General features: G+C 38.5%; 1 protein-coding gene across 1 annotated transcript in view; it reads left to right on the top strand.

Moving 5' to 3' along the window:
* Positions 1-973: 973 nt before the first annotated feature.
* Positions 974-17825, top strand: part of PSMD1 (proteasome 26S subunit, non-ATPase 1) — a 105106-nt gene continuing 88254 nt past the window's right edge. Inside the window, exons 1-8 of the mRNA XM_082658132.1 lie at positions 974-1125; positions 5160-5203; positions 5913-5986; positions 6173-6342; positions 9665-9870; positions 12753-12896; positions 15030-15256; positions 17709-17769. Of these exons, the coding sequence (XP_082514258.1) occupies positions 1110-1125; positions 5160-5203; positions 5913-5986; positions 6173-6342; positions 9665-9870; positions 12753-12896; positions 15030-15256; positions 17709-17769 (942 nt within the window). The 5' untranslated portion in view covers positions 974-1109. The remainder of the gene's footprint in view (positions 1126-5159; positions 5204-5912; positions 5987-6172; positions 6343-9664; positions 9871-12752; positions 12897-15029; positions 15257-17708; positions 17770-17825) is intronic.

Genomic DNA, 17825 nt, shown 5'->3' with positions numbered 1-17825 from the left:
TCAACTGCAAAACATTGGCTTGTGCCACTGGGTTACATTGTTTCGAGAAGGCCTCAGAAATAAGCTTTAGTAGGTCACTATCCAGCTGAAGAGTAGCTTGATAAGGCTAGTGGCTTTAAAATGCCACCATTTGTCACAAATCTTTGTCAAGGTTTTCTCAGTACTGACTATGGAAGTAAATTGTTTAGTAAAGCTGGTACAAGACTGCAGATGGCTATCACAACAGGCATTCCAAATTAGATACAATAAAAAACAGGAACCTGTCGCTACGGAGGGAGAGAGGAACCGGTCAGATGTAAGACAAGAACGGAAAATTTGTTTTTCCTTCAGAACACTTTTCACTGTATATCTTTTTATATTTCTGATTTTTAAACCATGTACAGTATTAACTATTACAAATGTAAATAAAAACCTTCATTGTTCAATTTTATTATAAACCAGTGCTTGCTTAGGGATTCATCGTGCTATGATTGTAAAGCATTTATGTTTGGGTTTCTTTGGAAGCTGGGCCCTGGTTTTTAAAAAAAAAAGGAAAATCACCCTTCTAAGAAAACGCTCTTTGCCCTACCGGGATCCCTAAAGGCTTGGCTGGGGCGCGGGGTGGGCGCTGCAGGGAGACTTCCCGAGCAGCAGGTGACGCTACGAGCCCCGCGAGCACCTCTCCTCAACCCGTTTTTCTCAGCAATGGCGGGTGACGGTGGGGAGGGGGGAGGGAGGCCTTTCTCTAGGGGTGGCTATTCTGAAGCCTGATCTCAGGTGCGGACGACGGTTCCCATTCCCGCGGGATCGCTGACCTCGAGGAGGGTTAGAGAACACCATGGAGCTCTCCGTGCACCCTCCCTCGCGAGGCGGGGCGGCAGTGGCGGCACGGAAGACACAGGCCTGGGGAGAATTCGCGCCAGGCGGCAGGCGGGACAGCGGGCAGCCCCGGGGCGGGCGGGGTCCTGGATGAGAAGCGAGCCGGTGGCCTGAAGAGGCGACTGACTGAACCGGGCACCCGGGGAGCCAGGCGGCGCGGCGGAGCGAGCGGGCAGGGAGTTGACAGACGGCGCGGCCGGTGCGGCGAGCGAGCGAGGGAGCGAGCGGGCGGGCTAGTACGGGGCGCAGCCATGATCACTTCAGCCGGTGAGTGGGATCGCAGCCGGCGCCGAAAGGGAGGAGACGCCACGCCGGCTTTTAGCTGAGTCAGGGCCGGTGACTGGGCACCTCCCGGCGGAGCACCGACCTGCGCGGCTGCTCACTGCGCGAGGCTCACGACCCGGGCCGGGGGCTGGCAGTGTGGCCCGGGCTCTCCGGGGGACCTCGCGACCCCCTCCGGCTCGGGGGAATCGCGCTGGGTTGACCGGCTCGTTCTTCCTCCGCAGCCACACCCCCGTGCCCGGACACGAGGGGCTTCCTGGGCCCTTCTCCGACCCCGACGTGTTTTCCTTAATTCTCTTCCTTCGGCGGTTGACCATGTGGGCCCGTCCGAGCCCAGCCCTTCCTTGCAGGTGGTTAGGGTGGGATGGTCCCCCAGTGCAGCCGGACTGTAAGGCAGCCCATGCTACTTAAGTACTTCTCGACCTGACCTAGCACCTTTCTCTTTAGAGGGAAATCTAAATTAAACTAGGCTTGAGGCGGGTCGTTTCTGGGTCTGTTCTAAGGATGTTTAGTTAAAGCACCCAGAGAACTTTCGTGTTCGGTGAAGACAGCATCCTGAAAGCAGACATTATACTGAGAATCCAACTGTGTTTTTGAGGCTAGATGCTAACTATGCTGCCTTGAAGAAAGAACTCACGGGTGTCTGGGGCAGGTTTCCTACACTTAACCGTTGTGTGCGTAGATCGTGGAGTGACGTTTGCAGCGGGATAAGCTGTAGAAGTCAGGTTTCAAGTGGAGATTTTTAAGTCCCGGGCTGCAGATTGATGTGCACGTAGCTGTCCACAGCCTCGGTGCCTTTTTTCGTGCCTGCTCACAAACTTTTTTCTCGTCCTGTTTTACTCTGCACTTGCCCCACAAGTGCTTTGCTCTAAACAGACTGATAATCAGAGGGCGGTAACTTGTAAGGAGCTCCAAACCATGTGTTTATAAGGATTGCTTAAAGAAATTGGTGGAGACCCTGGGAGACATAATAGTTCTCTTTAAAGACTTGAAGAGCTGTCACGTGTACGTGGGATTAGAGTTTTGTCTCCAGTGGTTACAAATGATTGGGAGATGAATTTTAGTTCAATGTAAGGAAAATCTTTTCCATCCAGTCGGAGTTCTCTAAAGAGAAAATGAGCACTAAATTTCTTGCTGCTTGTAGACGTAGGCCTCACTGTTTTTCAGATCCCTCTACTTAGCCCACACCACCTTCATCTCTTGCCTGCCTTGCTTTGACAGCCTTAAGGTTTTGTTTTTCCAACAATTGCCTCCGTATAGTCCATTCTTCGTGCTGTAGTCAGAGTATTCTTTTTTAAACCGTAATCACATAATATTATTTTTCTGGTTAAAATCCTTCAGTGGTTTCCATTGTGCTTATAATAAAATCCAGGCTTATAGGCCTACATGATCTGATTCCTGGCTTGTCTTGTACTACTTTTTTCCTCTCTATACCCTAATCATACTGGCCTTTCTGTTCCTTGAATATGTCAAGTTTCTCTCCTATCTCAGGCCCTGTCCCATTCTTTTCCCCCTTTCTAAACTCCTCTTCCTCAAGTTTTCCCTTAGCTTCTCAATCCTTAGTTTCCGCTCAGATGTTAGTCTCTCCTGATCATTCTATTAAAACATGCTGCATCTCTCCCCCTCAGCTGTCCCCTCTCTTCATTACAGTCCTGTAATTACTTTGTTTACTTGCCTGACTACTGTTTTTCTCTCTGTGGTAGAATTTTGGGCGGGAAACTTTTCATAATTCTTAGAACAACTGCCAAGCAGATGACAGAAGTTCAGAATTATTTCTCGAATGAAGAAATCAGTTAGCTAATCAAATCAATAAATCAGTCACCAGAGTATTTTAAGTAGAGGCTGAAACAACACTTGGTGGGGATTTACTAGACTTTAAACCTAATGATTTTTGAGGTCTTACTCTGAGACTCGGTGGTGATAGCATAGTGTGTATTCGTTACTGTCATTGGTTACGTTTACTAGATTACTTATCAGCTTCTGCTCCAAACCTTTTGTCACTTGGTTTCCTGTCCTTTGGCTCTCTATGGGTTAGGATCTGTCCCGGGTGCTAAACAGAACCTAACAGGTACTAGTTTGGATTAGTCAGTTTATTTGTTCATTTATTGCCTAGGCACTTGCAGGGTACTAAGAACACAGTGGTGAATAAGAGGTCAACATGCACTGTTAAGTTTTTCCAAGAGGTTTGGCTGTGAAAGGGAGCGGAGAGATAGAGATAGGTGGTTACTGGAGGGAGACGTGAGAATGAATTTTTTTTTTAACATAATAAAGGAAAATTATGCGTAAAAGCTTTAAAACAATAGTCTCCCACTCCTCTTTTCCCTTATTCATTGAGGCAACTGTTTTCAACTTTTAAGCTGTGTCTTCTGGAGCATACCTTTATATTTATAAATAATATGCTATTTAAAATAATGCTATAAATTGATACAGCAACTTTAGGTAATATCTGCTGACTTCATATTATGGCATAAGAAACTTTTTAGCATCCTGAAACATTCCCCATTCCCCAGGTGCGCCTCGTCCCGCATCTAAAGGTGAGTTCTGTTGTTTTTAAGATGAGAAATATTTGTGTATGAAGTGTAGGTATTTGATTTAGTTGTGTTCCACGGACAACGGCTGCATTTCTAAGCCGGGACAACCATATAACATAGTCATAAGTGAAACCAAACAGAGTATACAGAAATCCATCACCTCTTTTGGTAAAAGCAGTTCAGACATACCGTTGATTGATGATAAGGGAATGGGTAGCATTTTTAGTGTTTCGATAAAGCATTCTGCCATTTATGATCTGTTCCACATTTAAGGTACTCTTGTCTATCAGCTCTTCGATGTCACTAGTTCACAATCCCCCTCCCCTCCCCTGATTGCATTCTTTAATCTGTCTTCTCTTCATGCTGTCAATTCAACCTCTCTGTTCTGGGTTTGTTATACCAACCTAGTGTACCAAGAAGTTCCTTTTATCTGCTTTAATGCTTTTTGAACAGTAGTATGCCCTAGCTGGAACCATGGCATAGTTTTGTTTGCTAAATTTTGAAGCTATTTGGCAGACCTACACTTACCAGTTAGAAATGGCTACATCTCCTAAGGAAAGTTGCCTTGACACTTTGTATCAGCTCACAGTTTCAACTCAGTGTTCCAGCTCAGTGTTCCGGAATGATTTTAAGACCTACATGGAAAACATATCTGAGAGACAGTTTAGTTTCCTTCATGGTCCAAGGACGGTAATTTCCCACGTCTTTTTTTCTAATAATCCCTTTGATATATGACTGTATTTCAGGGTGCATTTTTTTGGAGAGGACTGTTATTTCCTTTACTCCCCAGTGTTAGTGCTAATCACCTCAGGGTCACATGGGGAATGCTGTGCTTCAGTAATTGAAGTCAGAACAAGTGAGATTGCTCATCATTTAGCAAAACCTTCTAGGTTACTTGTGATTACAACAGAGGTGCCTTAATATAGGCATCTTGAAATAATCGAATTATTTTATTCTGTGAGTTGATGACTAAATACTCCTGCTTTTGTAAATAATTTTATAACTCTTGGTTTATTTTGTGTGAATAATTTTATTCTAAAATTGTGTAGGAAAGTTTCTCATTTTGGTCAGTAAATTAGGCCAGTGATTGACTGTAATGAATATCAGTATGACAAGGAAGGCTTATGGCTCCATTACTGGACCCTATCCCCACAATTTCTAATTCAGTAGATCTGTGATGCGGCCAAGAATTTTTATTTTTAACAAGTTCCCAGGTAATGCTAATGCTAATTGATCCAGGAACCATGCTTTGAAAACTGTTGAATTAGGCAAATAATGTGATATATATGGTATTATGAGGGTTTGATAACATAGTTAATTCTTAAAATTTGAAATATAAACCTTTTCAGTTTTAAAGAAAAATAATGATTCCTCTAGTGAAGTCACCCCTCAAAAAATACTTTTTTTCCAACTCTTGATATATTTTTGACTAAGCATTAGTTTATCTTAGGATATGTATTTCATAATCATATACCTTTTGTCTTATAGCTGGAATAATTTCTCTTCTGGATGAAGAAGAACCACAGCTTAAGGTATGAGTTGAAGAAAAATTAACTGGGCTTAATATGAGTACTTTGAAGCTCTTTGAATTTACTGATAACTGTATATCTTCCACCATTTAAAATAGCCGTCCTACTTAGTCTATCCCTAGTCACTGAAATCTAGCCCCAAAGGACAGGACAGTATTTTGGCAACAGCAGTGGTTTTCCCTAGAGTTTAACAAAGCTGAGGCAAATAAATCTCAGTGTGGCACCTGGAAACCACACACACACACACACACACACACACACACACACACACACACACACACACACACACACACACACACACACACACACACACACACACACACACCAGTTTTCTTATCAACGGCAATCACAAAAAGTTACTTCTGTATCACATATTTTAAAACTATTTTCATATGACAAAAATTTGGAATATACTTCAGTTGGCTCTAGGCACCTGAATTCATTTATATCCAAACCAGCAGCCTAGAGTCAATCTTACACATACTGTCAAAGAAGAAAAATGTTCAGTATGATAAGGAATGACATTATGTTTTATGATTGAAAACAGAAAGGAAGTATGTAAGCCCAATGGAAAGTCAGTTGGTAAACTTTTGTATTTGTCATTTAGTAAATATGACTTAGAATTTGGCCACTGATTTGTTGGAAACTTTTTTTTAAGGAAGTATAATGGTAAGTCTGTCTCAAAATCGAATTTTGGTTTTATCTTCTACAGGAATTTGCACTACACAAATTGAATGCAGTGGTCAATGACTTCTGGGCAGAAATTTCTGAGTCTGTAGACAAAATGTAAGAATTTACTTTATTTCTATAAATTGGAATAAAGTAGATCAACCTTAATTATCTGTGGGTCTTGTGGCTTATTAATTCATTTAGAGATTTGCTGCCACTAAATTGCGGCTTGAGTATTTAGATTTGGAATTTTTAAGGAGAACCACAGTTTGAACTAGGCCTATACTTCCTAATTTCTTTCAGAGAAGTTTTGTATGAAGATGAAGGTTTCCGGAGTCGGCAGTTTGCAGCCTTAGTGGCATCTAAAGTATTTTATCACCTGGGGGCTTTTGAGGAGTCTCTGAATTATGCACTTGGAGCAGGTGACCTCTTCAATGTCAATGATAACTCTGAATATGTGGAGACTATTATAGGTAATTATCTTCTATCTAGTAAGGCTTTATCTTGTTGGCTTCTTTCTTGCTCTAGTACATATAGCATTTTTTTCCCTGAATCTTTGAGGTTGCCACATTTCATTTTAATTGAAAGTTCATAATCTTTCTACAGTAATTTTATGCAGCCTGAGTTTTTAGATCTGCCTTAGAATTCTGTGCTTTTATTTTTTGTCCTAATGAACAATAATATGAATAACAGTAATAATAAAGACACTCTACTCACAAAATATTTTAAGAATGAATCTAAGAAATTATTCAGAAGCAGCCAACTTAACACAAAGATAGTTATCTCAGTGATTATGTTTATCTCTTTTCCAGTGAGCATACTGTTATATGAAAAAATTAAATCAGATTATTGTGAATATCAGAAATTAAATGATAGTAATTTATAGAGTTGTTTCTAACACAGGAAACCATTATTGAGTGTTTCCATTGTACTAGGCACTGTACTGGTCGTTCTTCATAGCATAGTTTATTCCACAGTTGCCCTGTGAAGAAGGAGCTAGCCTTGTTTTACAGATGAGAAAACTTGGGTTTCAAGATGATAAAGGCACATGGCTGTTAAATAGGAGGGTCAGAATTTAAAACCCAGGCTTCCTCACTACGAAATCCATACTGTTTCTACTAGTAGCCATTGTTTTTTTATTTGCTTCTGTATTTTTGAAGTGAGAGGGTAGCACACAGGTAAGGTTTGGGATTCTCTGTCTTGTAAGTTGAACCAGCTCTGTAAGAGTTCGTTCAAAGCTTTTGTAGCTTTAAAAATGTTTGAAAACTCCTGTTCTAATAGATGAAAGAAGGGATTGCATACCCTTCAGACGTGTCTTTTTGACTATCAAGCTTTAGATCATAGTTACAGAGAGCCCAAGAGTGTGTTCTCTGTCAAGTGTGTATAGTATAGTTTTTTGAATTGCTGATTAAGAGGAGATCTGCATTATTCACCTGAACCCTTAAAAGGAGAATATTGGTATTCTCTTTCAGAAATTGGGAAATGCTGCACAAGGCAGTCCAGAGAGGTACTTTTCAAATGTCCCTGAAGTTTGAAGTAAGATTTTGTGTTCACATTTAAAATTTTTTTGCCATGATGGTGTGAGAATGTTGCAAGTAAGTTTATTGTTGTTGGGAACTCACTGAATTGGAGTTTTCATCTGTGAATCCTGTGGGAAGAACAGATGATTTTAAAGAATAGACCGTATCATTTGAAACCAGAGCACTTTCCCTACATTAAGTTAGAAATGGTGAGTTAAGTGCATTTATCTCTTCTCTCTTATTTGAAGGATTTTTTTTTTGATGAATGTTGATAATTTTTTCCTGTGGTGATCTGCAAGTGCTTGCAATGTTAACATTTTACAAATGATGCTTTTAATCAGGACAGCTGGTCTCTAAGAGGCTATGAGGTGGTAGATGCCTTCCTATATATCATCTTAGTCTTAGCTTGTAGAAGGTGATTGTTGACTGGTAGACCAGTTCTGTTTGCTTTTCTTTGTGTGGAAATGGGGTTCACCCTTCTAGTTTTCTTGGGACTATTAGAATGGATTTTTTTAAATGTCAGTGAGATTTGTGAGAGAATATATAAAATAGAATTTAGGAAAGCCTTCCTAGGCTCTTAATGAATGTCATAAACAGTACACTCAGAAAATTCAAGGCTAGAATTTTCAATCTTCTCCCGATTGTTATAAGACTTCAGCTAGGAATGAAGCTCGGTTCTGGAATACAGTTATGACATAAACCTGGTAAGTCAGAGCACAGGTCTCATTTGAAACCTGGGAGGTAACATTTTTCTTCCTCAGTTATTAACTAAGGAAAGCTCCCCAAATGTTATAAATCTGAGATTCCTTTCTGATGAGGTAGGGGAATGTTTCCTCACAACTGCATTTGGTTCAAAAAGCTCATATTAGGGCCTGGTGAAGATTTTCTGCAACCAAACTTGTTTAAGGTCTGCTTGTGAGTGCCACTTAGTTCTTACTAACTGTACCTGAACCTGCCTAATCCTACCTGGATGGACCCTGAATGTGGTATATTCCAATTTATAAAAGTCCTCTGCTTCCCCCAAAATATAGACCCATTAACATGGGCCATCTAGTAGACCAGCAGTTCTTTATCCTAGTTCAAATCATTTCTGTTTCCTGGGGCTATAGTTTGCAACTAATTAACCTTTTCCTTGTACCTTTCTCTTTGAAAGGGAGGGTGACAGGCCAGTGAGTTATAGAGAGGATAACTATTATATATGTCATTCAGCTTGAGTGGCTGTTTTCCTTAAGAAGGTGGAAGAAGGTTTAGGGAAATTTCCTTTCTTGGTTGCTCCTAAAAAGTTTAAGTTATGATTGTAAAGTAGTGTAAGTTGTAAACATGATACCCTTCAGTATGTTGCCTCATCCTCCCCATTCACCCAAATCACTGTGAAATGAGAAAGCCAAATTATGCACATGCACCGCTGCATGAATTTTCAGACTCCCTGTTTGGGGGAGAGGGGAAGTATATGTGAATAGGTTCAACCTACCTCACATTGAGACTGAATATTTTAGCTGATTGCCGGAAAGGTTTTTGGAAATCTTCTTGGGATTGCCTTTAGAACCTGTGGCACATTTCAGGTCATAGACAGACTCTCTACTATCAAGGATCTGATAGTTTCATTAATGTGAAGAAGTGTAATTTATAGCCATGTGATAATTGCTACAATAGGGTTTTTGTTAATATCCTCAATCATGGCAAGTGTTTGTGTTTGAGAGTGAAAACAGCAGCTGTTTGTAGCCAACTCTGTAGAATAAGCAACTTAGTCAAGTTGAATAACATAATTTTGAATAATAAACAGTAAAAAGAGAAATTTTTTTTTAAAATTATTTATTTTGTGGCTGCATTGGGTCTTCATTGCAGTGCACGGGCTTCTCATTGCAGTGGCTTCTCTTGTTGCAGAGCACAGGCTCTAGGTGCGCAGGCTCAGTAGTTGTGGTGCACGGGCTTAGTGGCTCCGCGGCATGTGGGATCTTCCCGGACCAGGGCTCGAACCCGTGTCCCCTGCATTGGCAGACGGATTCTTAACCACTGTGCCACAAGGGAAGTCCTAGAAATGTTTTAAATAATGTCAGCTTACTGGAATTAGTGTGTAGCCCTGCAGTGTAACTGTTACGAACGGAACAATATTAATTTGAAGGTATAACTTACAGCATTTAAAAAATTTGAAATTTGCTCATTACTCCATAGTCATCCCATAAGTTATTTTTATGATTATAAATGTAGGCATTGTCCTTTCTAGTAGTATAGCCCAATTTACCATCTGATCAGAGTTATTTTATTTTCTCTATAGCAAAGTGCATTGATCACTACACCAAACAGTGTGTGGAAAATGCAGATTTGCCTGAAGGAGAAAAAAAACCAATTGACCAGAGATTGGAAGGCATTGTGAATAAAATGTTTCAACGATGTCTAGATGATCACAAGTATAAGCAAGCTATCGGCATTGCTCTGGAGACACGAAGACTGGACGTCTTTGAGAAGACTATACTTGAGTCGGTAGGTAGATGATGGGATTTTAGAGGTTGCTATTGATGAAGAATCAGCAGAGCAAATAATTAAAACTGAAAATTGCACGGATAGTGAAAAGAAAATCTAACTTAGATATAATAAGGTGCTCTTTTGCGAAAAATTTTATTTTTATATTTATAAAATATATGTATTTTATGTTTATAAATGAACCTTGGCTGTGTTTTGTGTTTGTCAAATAGTTGCTTTTATCTTACCACATTTATTCCTTTGAGATCTTGCATGGGGAAGTTGTCTTAATTACCCTGCCCTTTTTAAGAAGACTGTATGGGTAAACTACTATTGTAATGCATTTATCATGGTTAAAACTGTAAGCTACATTCCTGGTTTGGGGGTGTTTTGCAATAATTATGACAGTTGTAAGTCACCAACCAAAGTGGTCAGAGAGGTGCAAGACTGAGTTAAATGGACATTGATCTGCATGCCCACTTTGCCTGCCTCACTACCTATCGTTTTCCACAAGCTAGCTCTTTGCACTCCAGCCATTTTGACCTTGTCTCTTCTGCTAGATGTACCATACCCCATTCCCTTTGCCAAAAGTATTGCCCCTGCCAAAAACATCCTTTTCCCTTTCTTTCTTTACCTGCTGTATTCCTGTTCAAGATTCACAGTTCAGCTCAACTGTCATTTGTTTACAGATCCTTCTGTCAATCCCTGCCAGCCATACCCTCCTCAACCCTTAGGTCCAGCTAGGTCCACCAGATTATAACCTCCTTAAGGATAGGTACTTTCACCACTGGGTCTCCAAAGCCTAAGGCAGTGTTTAGCAGCAGTGGTAAGATTAGTTTAAATGAGTAAATGAATGAATGACCCAGTGTCATAGAACGGCCCTTATTTTGCTCTGTTTGATTTTTGTGCAGTTGTAGTTTCTCCTTGTCTTCAGGTGAATAGAACTAAAATATTTGTTTTTATTCATTCAACAAATATTTTTTGAGTGCATATTATGTGTCAGACACTGTTCTAGACATTGGAGATACAGTGGCAAACAAGACCAACAAAGTTCCTGCACAAATGGAATAATCCACTGGGGGAATAGGCAGTGAAGCCTTATTCCCTATAAGGTAAAGGGGTGATAAATTTTTTAAAAAAGAATAAAGCAGAGTGAGAAATGCGTCTTACTTTACATCCCAGTGCACATGTACATATAGATGTAACTTAGCATGAAATAATACCTACTTTTTCTACTTACAATGTAATCCTGATATTTTAAAATTGTATTTCATTTTTTAAAAAATGCTAGTCCCGTTAAGTTGATTTCATAATGTATACGCCGATAGGTCACAACTTGCTTTTTTAAAAAAATATTTTTTTAATCATTGAACAAAGCTATCTTTAAATTTTATAGTGCTTTACAGTTTTCGAAAGTTTCACACACATGATTTCATATAATCCTATAATAACCCTTTTTTATCCCCTACTCCTATATTGCCCTTCCCCCTTCCCTGTCCCCACTGATAACTACTAGTTTGTTCTATCTGTGAGTCTGCTTTTATTTTTTGTTTTATTCACTAGTTTGTTGTATTTTTCAGATTCCACATATAAATGATATCATGCAGTATTTGTCTTTCTCTGTCTGACTTATTTCACTTAGCATAATGCCCTCCAAGTCCATCCATGTTGCTGCAAATGGCAAAATTTCATTCTTTTTTGTGGCTGAGTAGTATTCCATTGTGTATATATATATATGTGTGTGTGTGACACCCCACATCTTTATCCACTCATCTGTTGATGGACACTTAAGTTGCTTCCATATCTTGGCTATTGTAAATAACACTGCTATTGGGGTGTGTATATCTTTTCGAATTAGTGAATTTTGTGAATTTTTAATTTCTCAACTCGCTTTTTGAGAAGTACACTTGTAGCTCTTCAGCATGCTTATCATGCTGAAGGACTTTTATAGGTTAGTATCTCAAATGTTGGGTATGCTTATTTATGTTGAAGGACTTTTTTAAGTTAGTATCTCAAATATTGGGTATGCTTTGAAGAACCACAAGGTAAACATAAATAATCTGGAGGGGCTTCCCTGCTGGCACAGTGGTTAAGAATCCACCTGCCAATGCTGGGGACATGGGTTTGAGCCCTCGTCCGGGAAGATCCCACATGCCGCGGAGCACTAAGCCACAGTAGTTGTGCGCCACAACTACTGAAGCCCATGCCCCTAGAGCCTGTGCTCCGCAACAAGAGAAGCCACTGCAGTGAGAAGCCCACGTGCCGCAACGAAGAATAGCCCCCGCTTGCCACAACTAGAGAAAGCCTGAGCGCAGCAGTGAAGACCCAACGCAGCCAAAAATAAATAAATAAAAATTTTTAAAAAATTTATTAAATAAATAAATAAACAAATAATCTGGAGTCAAAATTTCCTCGGGAGAGCACCAGCTAGATGTGACAGCACTCAAAGCTTGAGTCACTCAGAGCTGGAGAATAGTTCTATCACATTGTGTTCCTGGCCAGTGAGTATAGGCGGTAAGTCATGAGGATTAGCAAGACTAGAGGCAGACACAATTGAAAAGCATAGCCACTTGGTATATGTACAGCTGTATAGATCTTTTTATAATAATTAACAGCACCACCACAGTTATAGTATACTATGGTCATATAGTCATGATCCTGGATGATCACTAAATATTTAATTGTTTTCAACCTATTTTTTTTCATGAAGACAGGGAAATAGGTAATTTTCTTTTAAGATTTTCATCTAAAATGGTTAAAAATTTTAAGGTTTATTGTTTAAGTAGCAAATAAATCTTTAGCTGCCTAGAATGACTAAAGAATATCGATTAAAATAATTTGATTTCTAAATAAACATGCTTCAGTAACCAGATAATCATATCTCTTCAAATTATCTCTTTCAGAATGATGTCCCAGGAATGCTGGCTTATAGCCTCAAGCTCTGCATGTCTTTAATGCAGAATAAACAGTTTCGGAATAAAGTACTGAGAGTTCTAGTTAAAATCTACATGAACTTGGAGAAACCTGATTTCATCAATGTTTGTCAGGTAATAACATTGCATTACTTTACACTGTACTGCTGAGCCATGCCTCACTACATTATATTATATAACATCACGTCACTACAGTTTCATACATGTATCTCAATTGATCTTTACAACAGCCTTGTGAAGATACTTTATGCGTTTATATTCCATTTTACTGATAAGAAACTGAATCTCTCAAAACTAAAAAGCTGTTATAATATGTTATTTCTATGTATTCTTTTTTTCACTTTGAAAATAATCCAGGCATTTAAGGAAATTTTTGAAAATGAGATTAAAAAAAAAAAAGGTAGAAGAAAAGATAAAAACGGTACCTATGTTATGTCATTTCTAAAAAGAATTTCAGCTATAAAAATTATCTTTGGTTTCATTCCCCAAACACCAGACAAGACCTTTGGGTATATTTTCTTTATCTCTTCTATTGTATGGACTTGCTTGCACACTTTAAAAAAAATTAAGACAGTATAGAAAATATATAAAATGAAAAGTGTATCTTTCCCTTTCCATTGGCCTTTTCCCAATTAAAAGATTCATAACTGTTTTTCCTCCACCTACTAGCACATGTGGAGCTACCTCATTCTTTTCAATGGCTAGATTGTGTTTTATTGACAAATTTTTGTATTCTGCTTAGAGCACAGCATTTTATCACGCATTTGGTTTGTTATATTTTCATTATAATGTGTTCTCAATATGTGTTTCTATCCTCTATACATATTTAAAATTTAGATTAATACATCCTTTTTTTCAATGCTTTTTTAAAAAATTGAGTATAGTTGATTTGCAGTATTATGTTAGTTTTAGATGTACAGCAAAGTGATTCAGGTTTTTTTTTTTCCAAATTATTTTCCATTATAGGTTATTACAAGATACTGAATATAGTTCTCTGTGCTGTACAGTAAATCCTTGTTGCTTATCTATTTTATATATAGTTTTTGATGCTTTTTAAACCAAGTGTGAAACACAGAAAAAGCTAGAAGAAAAATATCCACCTTTATATCACCCGAAGTCCACCTAACAGTATATTTCCTTTCACTTTTCTCTGTAGAGGTTTTTGGAGTTTTGTTTGCTTCTAAATAGTTTTTAATAGTTTTAAAAATGGTTTTTAAAAACTTACATGAAAAACGGTAGTCCTTTGCTTTCTTCCTCTATGTATTTCAGTTTTATTCCTCAGAAGTAATTTTATTTCTTTTAGCTATTTTATTCCTTGTCCCTGTAAAATTTTTTTTAATTTATTTTACATTTTTAAAATACATTTTTGAACAGATAATATTACATTCACATGATTCAAAATTCGTGAAGAATCAAAGGATATACAGTAAAAAGTCTTCTTGACACTTCTTTCCTTTGGCTCCCAATTTCCCTTCCCTGGAAGCAAACAGTATCAATTATATATTTCCTTCAATTTAACATTTTTTCATGTTTTGACATTTCACAAATTCTTATACAAACTCTTTCTTGATTGTGCAGTAGTCATTCAGTGGATATACTTTGCCTTTCTTAACCAGTCTCCTGGTATTGGTCATTTATTTTGTTTCCATAATTTCCTATTCTTAATTTATAATAACTTTGGTTAATGTGTTCATTTTGAAATTGAGTTATTTGCTGCTTAAGGGAACAAGAAAATTTAAATTGAATTCTTAAAAGAAAAATCCTAAATTTATTGGGTGGATTTTGTTAAAACATGTGGCAAATCCTAAGAGTAGTAAGAGAAATACTTCAAAATGGTCATTTTAAAATGTGCCTCTTGTCCTGGCCCAGCACAATACAATGTGTTAAATGAATGAACGACTCCTACAATTTATGGTAAAGCAGAAAATAAGTTACTACAGAGCACTTGATAGCGATTTATGGATAAGATTTAAAGAAGCCAAGATTCACTCACCAACTGGTTATTGAATATTGCTGATTGCCAGGCACAGTGTTAGGAGCTGTGAATATAAGTTGTATGGATTTTCTTATGGAAGGCAGATTCCATTTTCAGGAAAACTTTGGTGCCAGGATCAGAAATAGAATGCTAGACTAGATAGTTAGTCTGCCCCAGTTTGCCTTTACTTATATTTGTTGACTATCACTCTGTAAGTATCTTGTAGACAAAGTTTTCAATTATTATGTAATTGTTCTTTATCTGCATTTCAGTGCTTAATTTTCTTAGATGATCCTCAGGCCGTGAGTGATATCTTAGAAAAACTGGTAAAGGAAGACAACCTCCTGATGGCTTATCAGATTTGTTTTGATTTGTATGAAAGCGCTAGCCAGCAGTTTTTGTCATCTGTAATCCAGAATCTTCGAACTGTTGGCACCCCTATTGCTTCTGTGCCTGGATCCACCAATACGGGTACTGTTCCAGGATCAGAGAAAGACAGGTAAAAGTATCTTTTTCTGTATCAGAACTAATTCAACAATCTTTATTTCATTTTGGGAATAGATATTTATAGACAACATAATCTAAGAATAAATTTCACCATTAGCTTTCATAGATTAGCCTCTTACTAAAGCTATTGCTCTGTTTTGCACTCTGCTGCATACATTAAGGAAAACCAAAGAAATGGACCCTTATGGAAAGAAATGGAAGTGGTTGTCTGATGGGGAGGGTGTTTGCCAGACAGCATGTGTGCTATTTAATCAGGTAAATTAAAAATCTCAGATAGGGCTTCCCTGGTGGCGCAGTGGTTAGGAATCTGCCTCCCAATGCAGGGAACATGGGTATGAGCCCTGGTCTGGGAAGATCCCGCATGCTGCGGAGCAGCTGAGCTTGTCTGCCACAACTACTGAGCCTGCTCTCTAGAGCCCGGGAGTCACAACTACTGAAGCCCGTTGCGCCTACAGCCCCTGCTCCACAACGGGAGAGGCCACCGCAGTGAGAAGCCCGTGCACCACAGCAAGGAGTGGCCCCCGCTCACCGCAGCTAGAGGAAGCCCACACACGACAACAAAGACGCAACGCAGTCAAAAATAAAATAAATAAATTAAAAAAAAAAACTCAGGTGGGGTAGGTTGGGCTAGATTTTAGGCATTTGGGTTACATATTTGTACAGTTAGAAACATTCTCAGCTTTTTTTTTTTTTTTAATTTATTTATTTTATTATTTTTGGTTGTGTTGGGTCTTTGTTGCTGTGCCCGGGCTTTCTCTAGTTGCAGCCAGCGGGGGCTTCTCACTGTGGTGCCTCCTCTTGTTGCGGAGCACGGGCTCTAGGTGCGTGGGCTCAGTAGTTGTGGCTTACAGGCTCTAGAGCACATGCTCAGTAGTTGTGGCACACGGCCTTATTTGCTCCACAGCATGTGGGATCTTCCCGGACCAGGGCTCGAACCCGTGTCCCCTGCATTGGCAGGCGGATTCTTAACCACTGGACCACTAGGGAAGTCCCCATTCTCAGCTTTTTTAACACTTTTATTAGAACTAATAAAAATTACTGTAAGTCAGTAATCTTGTAATCTTCATTTATTTAGGCTTTCTTTCATTTCTCTCAACAGTGTTTTTGTAGATTTTAGTACAGGAGTTTTGTACATTTTCCCTTAAATTTATTCCTAAGTATATTAGGTCTTTTAATGCTGCTGTAAGTGGTACGTTTAAATTTCAGTTTCCAATTGTTTGTTGCTAATATATAGAATTACAATTGATTTTTCTATGTTAATGTTGAATCCCACAACCTTGCTTAAGTCACTTATTAGGTCTAGTAAATTTTTTTTATAGATCCCTTTATAGAATTTTCTACACAGGAATCATGTCATCTGTGAACAGAGACAATTTTACTTCTTCCTTTATAACTTTCATATCTTTTCCACCTTTATTTTTTTCTGCATTGGTCAGGAAATCCAAACATTCTTCCTTTGTTCCTAATCGTGGGGTAATAGCATTTAATTTCTTTCTTTTTGATTTTAAAATTGTCTTTCTCCTTACCCTCTCCTGTTCTTGTGTTTATTTGCTTTCATGTTCTTTCTGAGTTGATCTTAATTTCTGAAGTAATTATCCTTCTTCTTCCATTCCCAGTTTTTCCCTAGTTATATTATTTCATTTCTGATATATAATATTCTTTTATATCTTGTAAAAGTTTTCTTCATATCTTTGACCTCTTTTCAAATAATCTTTTCTTATAATAGTGAATGGGATTTTACTTTGATCCTTTTCTGTGGTTTATCTTTACTGAAATTAGTTTTCCTAAATATTTACAAAGGAGGCTTGATTTAGGATAGTTTTCCTAATTTCCCTGTTCTCTAGAATTTCCTCTTTTATCGTGTTTGTGGAGTTTTAAACAAAATGGTGTCTTTGTGTTCTGAGATCTCCTGGCTCTGTTTCCTTTCTCACTTTTATTTCAGCCTTCTTTTTCCCTCATTTCTGCCGCTTTAATTTGGATTCTGTGCCCAGCATTTTCTCCTCAGTGTAGTGCTTTGACCTAGAAGGGGGTGTCGGCTGGTTCGTTTAAGAGTTGTTGAGGCTCCAGCTGCTTTGCTTCAGACTGGTCTTTGTGGCTCGTGGTGGTGTATCTTCACCTGACCGTGTTTTGGGAATCTGGGAGATACTTTGTCACCTGGTTTTGTTGTCGATATATTTTGCTAACCTAGTTAGTTGCTTTGCGTGTTTTTATGAATTTATTTGGTGGAAATCCAGTAACTGGGTTGCCTCCATCTTATTTTACAATCTTTTTCGTTTCCTAATGGCAGTACTTAAGAAGTAATTAACTGTTTTTTCCTTGCAAGATATTTAATTTGGACATGGTTCAGACCTTCAGTTTGATTAAAAGGAAAAAAAAAAGCCACCCACACATACTATTCAGAAAAGATTTATCACATTAGTAACTATTGGTTCTCTTCCTTTTAGTGACTCAATGGAAACAGAAGAAAAGACAGGTAGTGTACTTGTAGGAAAGACACCAGAAGTGGTAAGTGTGCTTTTTGAAGTTGAGGTTGCCATTTAAACATATATTTCCACACTATA

This window comes from Grampus griseus, assembly GCF_964374135.1.
Source record: "Grampus griseus genome assembly, chromosome: 7".
NCBI classification, from domain to species: domain Eukaryota; kingdom Metazoa; phylum Chordata; class Mammalia; order Artiodactyla; family Delphinidae; genus Grampus; species Grampus griseus.
Note: the sequence above shows the minus strand (reverse complement) of the source record. Positions and strands in the feature narration are given on the sequence as shown.